This window comes from Citrus sinensis, chromosome 3, assembly GCF_022201045.2.
Source record: "Citrus sinensis cultivar Valencia sweet orange chromosome 3, DVS_A1.0, whole genome shotgun sequence".
Lineage (NCBI taxonomy): Eukaryota > Viridiplantae > Streptophyta > Magnoliopsida > Sapindales > Rutaceae > Citrus > Citrus sinensis.
Genome location: NC_068558.1, coordinates 11,404,341 through 11,418,297, shown reverse-complemented (window position 1 = coordinate 11,418,297; position 13,957 = coordinate 11,404,341). Strand labels below are relative to the sequence as shown.

The following is a 13,957-nucleotide window of genomic DNA, read 5'->3' as shown; positions in this document are numbered from 1 at the left end:
TTACAACAAAAATTCAAAAGGAAAATAAAAACGTGCCAAGCTTGAATGGATGATTTTGGACTGACATTCGCGTACGCAAGACGAACGGGCACACACAAGTTCAACCAAATCGGTCTTGGATTTGCACCCCCCCTGCGTACGCGCGTGTGGAGAGAGCCTCTATCCTTATAATTCTTACTCATGCATGGTTAAATATTTATATATAAACACTAATCCCTATGCTTCTTTTTTCCATGTGGGATAAGCCTCATTTCCTTTCAAATTTACAACTTCAAGGGTGAACTTTGAGAGACAATTTCTCATTCACCCAAGCACCATTTTGAGAAAATAAGATTATACTTTTGAAGTATCAACGGAGTAGAATCCGAACCTCACAAGATTTTTCACTTTGGTTAAGTGGGACACACTCAAAATGTGCCCTCAAAATAGCATATATACATACTATTTTTTCAACAATCCTCCACATGAATGAAAATTGGCAGGAAAACAAAAAACCGCTATATTTTTTACATCAAAACCATTTTTGACCTTAATGATCGAGTTTATTAGATCGATATCTAGCACAAAATAGGTAGGTGTTATCCTTTGAACCTTCCATTGTAATAGTATAATTACTTTACTGGCTAATCAGTAGACGCGGTGTCTTTGAACTGTTCTGTCATTAGTATAAACAATCATATACTACACATAGGTATTTCTCCTAACACTATTGAGTTCTTATGGTTATGTTCGTTTTGGCCTTGAACATCTACCTGGTTCTGCAAGAGTTTCTAAAAGCTGAACCCATAATAGCTCCCTTTGAAGCGGCCACACTTCTCTCTCACATAGGTGATATCTTAATTAAGAGTAGCCCGCATTACTCCGATCAAATTTTTTGACGCATAAGAATCATTAAGAGCATAGCTCAACTTTATTCCCCACGGGCATCACTGTTTCATCATAGGAATGGTCAATGAGGTAATCCTCTCAAGAGAATGACCCCCACAGTGATCCAACTTTAGTCTTTAACAAATAGGTTGTCCTATTGAACTTAGATCTTGGGATCTCCAGTCAACTAGGTTGGGTTTTTCTTCGTTATTGACTAATCATTCTATGGGTTTTAATTCCATTCCCCTCGATAATATTTCTACTAGCTCTCTATTTAACCCTTTGGTTAGCGGATCCGAAATGTTATCTTTTGACCTCAGATAGTCAATAGAAAGAACTCCAGTAGAAATAAGTTGTTTAATGGTATTATGTCTACGACGTATGTGTCTAGACTTACCATTATACATATTGCTTTGTGCTCTATCGATAGCTGATTGACTATCACAATGTATACAAATTGTAGGCACATGCTTTGGCCACTTTGGAATACCTTCTAAAAAATTGCGTAACCATTCTGCTTCTTCACCACATTTATCTAATGTAACATTCATAATTTAACATTCATAATTTTGTCAAACAACTTTCGGAGGGTTTAATATTCATTAAGTTCGTAAAAATCTGAAGTTCATAATTTTGTCAAACAGCTCTATCTATAATACACTTGACTTATTCTAGGAAATTTCCCAGCCAAATAACTTGCTTGTCAAAATCTAAAGTAGCCTTAGCTAAATAGTGAGTAATAGAATTACAACTCCTAGAGACATATGTAATTGAGGCTGATGTCTTGACTTTCATTTTTTCTTGAATCTCTGCAGTTCTCCACGAAATTTCACCCTTGCTGCTCTTCTTACTTAAGGCTAGTTTCACCACTTCTTTTGAGTCCGATTCAAGGATCAAAGGGAAGCAATATGCTTGTTGTGCACTTTGAAAACCGAGCAACATAGCTTCAACTTCCATACAAGCTACATTTCCTTGCTTTTTATTTCGAGACATTGATTGCCGCATCAACATTAACTTTGAACCACCCATTTGGAGGAGTAGTCTATTCCAACTTTCTGTTCTTGCTGTGCTCTGGAATGGCTTGGGCATTTGGGATTTAATTCGTCTGTAGGACTCCACTATAACTCCTGTTCTGGCAAAAGATTGCTTCGGATCTTCATCATTCCCTTCGAAAGCAAAACGATTTCTAGAATACCAAATAGCCCAGCACACAGCAACAAAAAACTCCAGATCCTTCTTTCTTCTCTTCAAAGCTACATCTTGAATCACACTTAACATGTCTTGATGAGCCAACTATTTAACTTCCTCATCAAGATCTGTCAATTTCCAAATCCTCCTCGCTGCTTTGCACTCCACTAAAGCATGGAAAACATCCTCACCTCTGCACTTGCACCTTTGACAAAAGGGATCTGACACTACTTTCCTCCTCCATAGATTATGCATTATTGGTAACAATTCTTTCCGTCCTTCACGACCAAGATCAGTCGGTAATTGGTACTGGAAACCACCTTAGTCTTACCCTTCTCCACGCTCTTGAACTTGAACTCGTTCTTTGACCTTTTTTTTGTACTCATCACCGCAAACCGCCCGATCTCTGTCACGTGTGGCTCGCTGAGGTCTTCTTTCGACTTCCATCCCCCAACTAAGACTCTTTTACGATTGTCGGCGGCAAGGAGAGGGATTGTTACCATGGCTTTTCACGACCACAAAATACGTAATCCCTGCACCTTATCCATTTTCTTCTAACACTTGTCAAGAAGGGTAATTTTGTCCTTTTAAGATTTATAAACAAAATATAAATAAAATTAGTGCAAGGTGTTCAAGTAAATTTGACAGCATTTAAATCATAAAAGACAAAAGTTGGGGTACAATACAACGATTGCAACATAGCCGAGTCCTCTAAATTGATACTGTTAACTAAATTATATTTCTAGCCTTTCAAGAGGAAGTAAAAAACTAAAAATAGCTGTCATGCTCAGGAAAGTAGCCGAAAGAACATTTTCATGGCAACTATTTTCTTTTTCATTTTTGAACATTTGAATGGTATTTTCATGTATTTCTTTAGTTGGGATTATTTGAATCCCAAAAAATACTCTAAACCTCCTCATTCTAGTATAATTTTAAATTATTAAAATATTTATTATGTAATTTACCGTTAAAGAAAACTAATAGATAAACAATTTTTTTTAACATTCAAATAAACAATTAAGGCTTCCTAAAACTGTTTGTAATTGAGTTTTTTCAATATGTTGATCTGAAATTTATAACAAAAGCTGTTGATCTATTTTTAAATCCTAAAATTAAATATTTAAAATATTTTTTTGGTGCAATTTCAGGCTTTTAGTAATACTTTTCAATTTTTTACCATGATTCACTGAATAAAAATCAGATTAAAATTTCTTCTTGTTACTTGAATACTTCAATTCTTTTTTCCTTCATTTCCCTTGTCATTAATAGTAAAACCCAACAAAGTCTTTCTTCCTTCATTTCCCTTAGTTTTGGATACTAAAAACCCAACAAAGTCATTTCAATAGAATAATTTATGATGAAAATTATTTGTAAGTAGTTTAATGCATCTATTGGCCCAAAGGATTGTGCAAATTTTTATTTTGATGGATGATAAAAAAACCATTTATTATGAATAATATGAGAAAAATACTTTTAATCTCATTAGGTCTTCAAGTTCAATATTAATGTATGTGTCTATATGAGAACAAGCTCAAATATTCGCAGCAATTGTTCATCAGCATAAGGCTCAAGCTTAAGACACTAACTTTAGGTGATATAAGACTTAAGCTTAAGACACTAGCTTAGATGATATTCTCTTTTCAATCTTTCTCATAAAGCTAGTTTGTCTAGGTTTATGCATAATTAGCAAATGTGAGCTCAAAGTCTTTTATGCATTACATTTACCAAAATTCTTAAATTTTTATTATATTATGGTTTGGTGAAAAATATGCTTTAAATTTGCTTGAAGAAAATCAAAATTCAATTTTTTTAATAAAAATATTTTCTATTAAGCAAATAGACATATTTGTAAATATTTCTAAGTATTGAGTCATTCTGTAATTTAGATAAATTTTGGATGAACTAAGAGTCAAAAGCATGTAATAGGCATAACAGGGCCAACCTATTGGATGAACTAAGGGTCATGCTTGAACCAATTATGTAATGACATATTATTCACCACAAGAGTTGGGATATAAAATTTGTATCTTAACTAAGTATAGTATTATTGTAATGATAATCTTGCCTTAACAAAATCATTTTAGGTATTCATGTGGATTTATGACGTAAAATTTTATATTTTGGTGGGTTCAATTCAAATACCTCTACGTTTTTTAGAATCAATTACCTAAACCCAAATTATCCGAATTCAATAAAGAAATAAAATCAGTGAAAACAGCAAAAAGGAATTAGGGATATAATCCTTAATCATTTGAGATGATATGGATTTGATTCCGAGAGAGAGAGTCTCTTGAAACTACCGATTTTCATTTGATTTCTACTGGAAAAGGGAAGATTATCTTTTCTTATTGTTGCTTCATACTTAAAGGTTGATCCAATGTGTAATAGAGAGATATTATCGAAAGAAGAACAGAGTATATTGTGCAAGAAAGGTTGATCAGCGACTATCAATTGAACAAATTGGATAAAATTTCTCATTAAAATCAACGGTAGTTAATTAAATTAATGACACAGAATTTAAGAATCCCTTTCTTTTAACTTTAAAGTGTCAACTAAACCCTATACTTGCAATGACAACGCCTAACAAATTCTCTAATCAAGAAAATTTTTTCCTCAATAAAAATCCAAAATATCCACAATTATATGCCCAAAATAACACTAGAAATAAAAAATTGAATTTTGATCTACAAGGAACATGATTTTTATTCTTATAGTTTAGAAAGTGTAATTATTGGAAGTAACAAGTGGCGACATATTATAATATTTAGATAATGAATCTACTTAGGTGCTCGCCGCACATCTAGCCCGTCACGTGCAATAATGTGAACAACTATGCATAACTAATTAGGCCTCCTTAGATAATTATGGTAGATGTTGAATGAGAATTGTCTATTGAATAAAATATATGGGAGTACAACTCCACTTCTTGACTTTGATAGATAGATATATATATATATATATATATATAGTGGTGGATTTTTGACCCCTTGCAATATGCCAACCTTTTTCTTTTCTTTCCAAAAATTGAAAATGTATCAACAGCAAAAAAAATAAAGAAAAGAAAAAAAGAGGGATGAAGAATTAGTGATGTATAAATATCTACCTTAATGTGCCAGCGTTGCAAGTTGTCTTTACATAACTTTTCCCTTGGTTTAATTTTTTCTAAAATTTCCCATGGAAAAATAAAAAAATCCTTCAGTTGATACCGCAGCAGAAGAGAAAGCCAAGGAGAATCAAGAATTAATTTTGAGTCAGCTACGGAAAGAAAAAGGCGAAGGTTGTGGGGACATATTATAATATTTAGATAATGAATCTACTTAGGTGCTTGCCGCACATCTAGCCCGTCACGTACAATAATTTACACAACTTTGCATAACTAATTAGGCCTCCTTAGATAATTATGGCAGATGTTCAATGAGAATTGTCTATTGAATAAAATATATAGGAGTACAACTCCACTTCTTGACTTTGATATATATATATATTAGTGGTGTATTTTTTACCCCTTGCATTATGCCAACTTTTTTCTTTTGTGTTCAAAAATTAAAAATGTATCAACTGCAAAAAAAATAAAGAAAAGAAAAAAAAGAGGGATGAAGAATTAGTGATGTATAAATATCTACCTTAATGTGCCAGCGCTGCAAGTTGTCTTTACATAACTTTTCACTTGGTTTAATTTTTTCTAAAATTTCCCATGGAAAAATCAAAAAATCCTTCAGTTGATGTTGCAGCAGAAGAGAAAGCCAAGGAGAATCAAGAATTAATTTTGAGTCAGCTATGGAAAGAAAAAGGCGAAGGTTATGGGGACATATTAAAATATTTAGATAATGAATCTATTTAGATGCTCGCCACACATCTAGCCCGTCACGTACAATAATGTGCACAACTATGCAAAACTAATTAGGCCTCCTTAGATAATTATGGCAGATGTTGAATGAGAATTGTCTATTGAATAAAATATATGGGAGTACAACTCCACTTCTTGACTTTGATATATATATATATATATATTAGTGGTGTATTTTTGACCCCTTGCATTATGCCAACTTTTTTCTTTTCTTTTCAAAAATTAAAAATGTATCAACAGCAAAAAAAATAAAGAAAAGAAAAAAAATGGATGAAGAATTAGTGATGTATAAATATCCACCTTAATCTGCCAGCGCTGCAAGTTGTCTTTACATAACTTTTCCCTTGGTTTAATTTTTTCTAAAATTTCCCATGGAAAAATAAAAAATCCTTCAGTTGATGCTGCAGCAGAAGAGAAAGCCAAGGAGAATCAAGAATTAATTTTGAGTCAACTACGGAAAGAAAAAGGCGAAGGTGGTGGGGACATATTATAATATTTAGATAATGAATCTACTTAGGTGCTCGCCGAACATCTAGCCCGTCACGTGTAATAATGTGCACAACTTTGCATAACTAATTAGGCCTCCTTAGATAATTATGGCAGATGTTGTATGAGAATTGTCTATTGAATAAAATATATTGGAGTACAACTCCACTTCTTGACATTGATATATATATATATATATAGTGGTGTATTTTTGACCCATTACATTATGCCAACTTTTTTCTTATGTTTTCAAAAATTAAAAATGTATCAACAGCAAAATAAATAAGGAAAAGAAAAAAAGAGGGATGAAGAATTAGTGATGTATAAATATCCACCTTAATGTGCCAGCGCTGCAAGTTGTCTTTACATAACTTTTCCCTTGGTTTAATTTTTTCTAAAATTTCCCATGGAAATATAAAAAATCCTTCAGTTTTTGCCGCAGCAGAAGAGAAAGCCAAGGAGAATCAAGAATTAATTTTTTGTCAGCTACGGAAAGAAAAAGGCGAAGGTTGTGGGGACATATTATAATATTTAGATAATGAATCTACTTAGGTGCTCGCCGCACATCTAGCCCGTCACGTACAATAATTTGCACAACTTTGCATAACTAATTAGGCCTCCTTAGATAATTATGGCAGATGTTCAATGAGAATTGTCTATTGAATAAAATATATAGGAGTACAACTCCACTTTTTGACTTTGATATATATATATATTAGTGGTGTATTTTTGACCCCTTGCATTATGCCAACTTTTTTCTTTTGTTTTCAAAAATTAAAAATGCATCAACAGCAAAAAAAATAAAGAAAAGAAAAAAATAGGGATGAAGAATTAGTGATGTATAAATATCCACCTTAATGTGCCAGCGCTGCAAGCTGTCTTTACATAACTTTTCCCTTGGTTTAATTTTTTCTAAAATTTCCCATGGAAAAATCTAAAAATCCTTCAGTTGATGCTGCAGCAGAAGAGAAAGCCAAGGAGAATCAAGAATTAATTTTGAGTCAGCTACGGAAAGAAAAAGACGAAGGTTGTGGGGACATATTATAATATTTAGATAATGAATCTACTTAGGTGGTCGCCGCACATCTAGCCCATCACGTACAACAATTTGCACAACTTTGCATAACTAATTAGGCCTCCTTAGATAATTATGGCAGATGTTGAATGAGAATTGTCTATTGAATAAAATATATGGGAGTACAACTCCACTTCTTGACTTTGATATATATATATATTAGTGGTGTATTTTTGACCCCTTGCATTATGCCAACTTTTTTCTTTTCTTTTCAAAAATTAAAAATGTATCAACAGCAAAAAAAATAAAGAAAAGAAAAAAAAAGGGATGAAGAATTAGTGATGTATAAATATCCACCTTAATCTGCCAGCGCTGCAAGTTGTCTTTACATAACTTTTCCCTTGGTTTAATTTTTCTAAAATTTCGCATGGAAAAATAAAAAAATCATACAGTTGACACTGCAGTAGAAGAGAAAGCCAAGGAGAATCAAGAATTAATTTTCAGTCAGCTACGGAAGGAAAAAGGCGAAGGTTGTGGGGACATATTATAATATTTAGATAATGAATCTACTTAGGTGCTCGCCACACATCTAGCCCGTCACGTACAATAATGTGCCCAACTATGCATAACTAATTAGGCCTCCTTAGATAATTATGGCAGATGTTGAATGAGAATTGTCTATTGAATAAAATATATGGGAGTACAACTCCACTTCTTGACTTTGATATATATATATATATAGATATTAGTGGTGTATTTTTGACCCCTTGCATTATGCCAACTTTTTTCTTTTCTTTTCAAAAATTAAAAATGTATCAACAGCAAAAAAAATGATGAAAAGAAAAAAAGAGGGATGAAGAATTAGTGATGTATAAATATCCACCTTAATGTGCCAGCGCTGCAAGTTGTCTTTACATAACTTTTCCCTTGGTTTAATTTTTTCTAAAATTTCCCATGGAAAAATCTAAAAATCCTTCAGTTGATGCCGCAGCAGAAGCGAAAGCCAAGGAGAATCAAGAATTAATTTTGAGTTAGCTACGGAAAGAAAAAGGCGAAGGTTGTGGGGACATATTATAATATTTAGATAATGAATCTACTTAGGTGCTCGCCGCACATCTAGCCCGTCACGTGTAATAATGTGCACAACTTTGCATAACTAATTAGGCCTCCTTAGATAATTATGGCAGATGTTGTATGAGAATTGTCTATTGAATAAAATATATGGGAGTCCAACTCCACTTCTTGACATTGATATATATATATTAGTGGTGTATTTTTGACCCCTTGCATTACGCCAACTTTTTTCTTTTGTGTTCAAAAAATTAAAAATGTATCAACAGCAAAAAAAATAAAGAAAAGAAAAAAAGAGGGATGAAGAATTAGTGATGTATAAATATCCACCGTAATGTGCCAGCGCTGCAAGCTGTCTTTACATAACTTTTCCCTTGGTTTAATTTTTTCTAAAAGTTCCCATGGAAAAATCTAAAAATCCTTCAGTTGATGCTGCAGCAGAAGAGAAAGCCAAGGAGAATCAAGAATTAATTTTGAGTCAGCTACAGAAAGAAAAAGGCGAAGGTTGTGGGGACATATTATAATATTTAGATAATGAATCTACTTAGGTGCTCGCCGCACATCTAGCCCGTCACGTACAATAATGTGCACAACTTTGCATAACTAATTAGGCCTCCTTAGATAATTATGGCAGATGTTGTATGAGAATTGTGTGTTGAATAAAATATATGGGAGTCCAACTCCACTTCTTGACATTGATATATATATATTAGTGGTGTATTTTTGACCCCTTGCATTATGCCAACTTTTTTCTTTTCTTTTCAAAAATTAAAAATGTATCAACTGCAAAAAAAATAAAGAAAAGAAAAAAAGAGGGATGAAGAATTAGTGATGTATAAATATCCACCTTAATGTTCTAGCGCAGCAAGTTGTCTTTACATAACTTTTCACTTGGTTTAATTTTTTCTAAAATTTCCCATGGAAAAATCAAAAAATCCTTCAGTTGATGCTGCAGCAGAAGAGAAAGCCAAGGAGAATCCAGAATTAATTTTAAGTCAGCTTCGGAAAGAAAAAGGCGATGGTTTTTATTTTTATGAATATCAAGGATTTTGGTGTCCAGAACCTACCATTAATGCTGTTATCTCCTTTCAAAAGCACTTCCAAGCACAAGAAAGTGATGTAATACTAGCCACTTATCCGAAATCAGGCACCACTTGGCTCAAGGCCCTTACTTTTACTATTATGAATCGTTCCCGTTTTGAATTACAAAATAGCCCCTTGCACACTACTACCCTTCATCAACTTGTACCTTTCCTTGAGTTTGATCTTTATCTCAACCATCAATCACCCAATCTTGAATGCTTTTCAGCACCAAGGATTTTTGCAACGCATGTCCCGCATGCTTTACTACCCGGTTCCATTCTGAATTCTAGCTGTCGAATTGTGTACGTTTGTAGGAACCCACTGGACCAATTCATCTCAGAGTGGCTATTTATAGCTAGAACTCAGGACAAGGAGCCATGTGACCTAGCTGAAGCTTTTGAGAGGGCTTGTAATGGAATCCAGTTTTTTGGACCCATTTGGGAACATGCGTTGTGTTACTGGAAAGCCAGTATAGAACAACCCGATAAGATATTCTTCTTGAAATATGAAGATCTCAAAGAAGATATCGCCTCTTGCATTAACAGATTGGCCGATTTCTTGGGATGTCCTCTTTCGGAAGAGGAAGTGACCCAAGGTGTGGTGGAAGAAATCTCCAAGCTATGTAGTTTTGATTATATCAAAAACTTGGAAGTCACCAAAACCGGTAGAGCGTACGCAAATGGGGTGAAAAATTCTCACTACTTGAGAAAAGGTGAAGTTGGAGATTGGAAAAATTATTTAACCCCATCAATGTCAGAGCGTTTGGAGAAAATAATCGAAGAAAAGTTGGCTGGTTCTGGTCTTACCTTTAAAACTTCATTGCAGGAACCAGAATTGATATAGAGTGAAGTTTAATTACTATGTTTCAAGCTTGGTTTCATCAAGTTTTGAAAGCATGCATGTTTCCATTTGCCGCCTTGTTTTCCTTTCCTTTTTTTTTTCCCTCCCCCTTGTTTGAATTCTGAATAATCTGCTGTTTTTTGTTCCCCCAAGTGGCTGTTCGATGCTTCTCCATTTTGGCTTTCAATAAATTCCCTCGCAGCGAATGTATTTGTTAATTTGAATATTTTATTGATGTGCTTTTATAAATTATCATCCCACCTCATTTCAAAAGCTTCCCGTGGCGGTAGGTTACTGCTGATAAAAGTAAATTGGCATGTGATCTTTGCTGAAGTAACATCACCAATTAACAGAATCTTCTTATAATATGATCAGGCATAATAAGTACAACCATTTTAGGTATGTTCACCAACGATTAGGATCATCTCTTTGTTTTTTCTTTTTTTCTTTTTTTGCTCTCTTTACGTGTACTTGTTGAAGAATTTTACGATGCAAAAACTGCAGTGGCTTCCATGGTCTGCACTCTTATTGATCAATATTTATATGTACATAAGAATTACCCTAGTTCCCAAGGAAAGGAAATCCTATCAAATTAGGAAACATATAACAACCAATAATATACACGTAACTTGCTATATATATATATACATGTGAGTTAACACCCCCCTCAAGTTGGAGCATGGAGATCACGAATGCCCAACTTGCGAAGAAGGAACTCGAACTCTTTGTTGCCAAGTGCCTTTGTGAAGATATCAGCTAGCTGAATATGAGTAGACGCATAGGCAGGCCATATGTTTCTTCGTTGAATTTCGTCTCGGACAAAATGACAGTCAATTACTTCGATGTGCTTGGTCCGTTCATGAAACACAGGGTTGGCAGCTAGATGAAGAGCAGCCTGGCTGTCACAATACAGGTGCATGGGCCGTGAGTGATCAACTCCAAGAGACATCAACAACGCTTTGAGCCGCTTGAGCTCACATGTAACTGTTGCCATGGCACGATACTCGGCCTCAGCAGAGGATCGCGCAACGGTGTGTTGTTTCTTAGATTTCCAGGATATAAGAGAGGATCCAAGCATGACAAACCACCTAGATAAAGAACGCCGAAATAGGGGGCAGCTTGCCCAATCAGAATCACACCACCCATAAAGTTGCAAATCACAATCTGATCTTAAAAACACACCTTGACCAGGGTTACCTTTCAGATAGCGAACTACCTGCAAAGCTGCTTCCCAATGTCGCTCCCGCGGCTGCTGGACTACCCTTAAAAATGTATCCATAGCAAAGGTCAAGACAAGTTACAAGACCTGGATTACCATTAGAAAGACCATCAGAATTTACCTTTCCAGCAAAGAGTAAACACCCTTGGCGTGCAAGGAACCAAGAGAAGTAAAAGTTTCACGTTCACCGCCAAACTGGACAAACCTCGGACAAAAATTTCTCAGTCACGAGACAATGATTGATAATGACTATTAATTAATTGAACAAATTTGCTAAAGTTTCTCGTTGAATCAACGATGGTTTATTAATTACCTAGAATTCGGCCATATTAAATATTACGAGTGAAGGCGAAGTTTATTTCTTTTTCCTAATCTTGTCGTGGGCATCTCTTTTCATAGATTGTCAACAATTTTTTATTTTTCCATATTTACGTGTACGTACGAAGGAGCGGATTTGATATGATCACAATAAATTAGTGATGCAACTTAAAGCAGGACAAGATTTTTCTGGCGCAAGACCACTAGATATATTAGTCGTGTTACTTATAACTAAATTATATTTCTTTCAATGATAGAGACAAACTACGGACATGTGTAATTAAAAAACAATTTGTCGAGATATCATATCTAGTTGGAATAATTGAATTAAAGCTGGCCAAGATAAGAAACGAACCAAATTTGACTAAATTGTGATTAATTAGCTTTAATGATATATTATTTGAAAATTGGAGGTGAAAAACAAAAGCTACCGGTAATGAAAAGTGAGTTATCTTTGTCTTCTCTCATATTGAAAGGCCATTGAAAAAAATAGCAACATAAAAGTCATCTTTATTCTTTGTCGAGATTGCGACTGTGAAAAGCCCGGCAGTCGGCCCCGTTGTTTAATATTAAGAATGGAGACAATATTAAGAATAGAGATTAAAAAAAATACCAATTTGATGCATAGGTGTATCTTGGAATAATTTTTTTTTAATAATAAATTACTACTACTAAAGAGAGAGAGAGAAACTAAATTTAAAAAGGGAATATTAAATTGTGTAAAACTATCCCACCTAACCTGCTCAGCCTCAAAGTTATCCTTTCTATAGAGCACTCAGAAAATCCCTCGATTGAGACAATAAGCAAGGAACATGATACATGACGATGATGAAGAGGAACTACTCTTGAGTCAGCTTCAAAAAGCGCAACTCTGCAACAGCTTTGATGTTTATCAATACCAAGGATTTTGGTGTCCGTATGTTTGTTTCCATGGTATAATCACTTCTCAAAAGCACTTCGAAGCAAAGCACATTGACATAATGCTAACATCCTTTCCGATATCAGGCACCACTTGGTTAAAGGCTATCACATTTTCAATTGTAAACCGATCACGTTATGGATTACAAAATAGTCCTTTGCTCACTACAAATCCTCATCAGCTAGTGCCTTTCCTTGAGTTCAACGTTTGCATGGAAAATTAACCATTACCTAATCTTGAACACTTATCTAAACCAAGGATTTTTTTCCAACGCACTCCCCATTTGCTTCACTTCCTCTTTCCATTCTTACTTCTAATTGTGGCATTGTTTACCTTCGTACGAACCCTTTAGACCAATTCATCACGGATTGGCAATTCATACCAAGACTTCGAGATTTGGAGCCATCTCGAATAGATGAAGCTTTTGAGAGGGCTTGTTGTGGCATCCAAAGTTTTGGACCCATTTGGGAACATGTGTTAGGCTACTGAACAGCTTGTTTAGAACAACCTCACGAGTATTTTTTATTTTTTATTTTTTTGAAATATGAAGACCCCAAAAGGGATTTAACCTTTTGTGTGAAGAGATTGGCTGATTTCTTGCGATGCTCTTTCTCCGAGGGTGAAGAGGCCAATGGGGTAATTGAAGAAATATCAAAACTGTGTAGTTTTGATAACATCAAAGGTTTGGAAGCGACCAAGTTTGGGAAACAGCCTGATGGGACAAGAAATTTTTCGCTTCTTTAGGAAAGGTGAAGTCGGAGATTGGAAAAATTATTTAACTCCTTCAATGTCAGAACATATGGTAAAAATGATGGAAGAAAAGTCTGCTGGCTCGGGCTTGACTTTTAAACTATCATAGGAATTGCCGGAAGTTAAAGTACATGTTTCAGGGAAGCACAGAAGCTTACTACCGCATTGGTTGTATACTTCAATCTCTGTTTTGTCAATGGTATTAAACCCTGATTATAATATATGTGAATGCTTCGAAAATGAATAATAAGTTGTTCGTCTATTCAGATCTTTGTGGAGAAGTATCAGAATATAAACAAATAAAATCCAATGTATACTAGTTTGATCCTGAATATTATGTCTTTTGAAATCTAT

The 13,957-nt window shown here is 34.4% G+C and overlaps 1 protein-coding gene across 1 annotated transcript; it reads left to right on the top strand.

Moving 5' to 3' along the window:
- The first annotated feature begins 9,392 nt into the window (after positions 1-9,392).
- On the top strand, positions 9,393-10,400 carry LOC127900562 (cytosolic sulfotransferase 15-like). The gene has a single exon (XM_052435711.1). The coding sequence runs from the start codon at positions 9,393-9,395 to the stop codon at positions 10,398-10,400; it is 1,008 nt and encodes a 335-aa protein (XP_052291671.1).
- The last annotated feature ends 3,557 nt before the right edge of the window (positions 10,401-13,957 follow it).

Excerpts from the sequence above, each read along its gene's own strand:
- LOC127900562 (XM_052435711.1), top strand. The coding sequence starts at position 9,393 with ATGGAAAAATCAAAAAATCCTTCAGTTGATGCTGCAGCAGAAGAGAAA.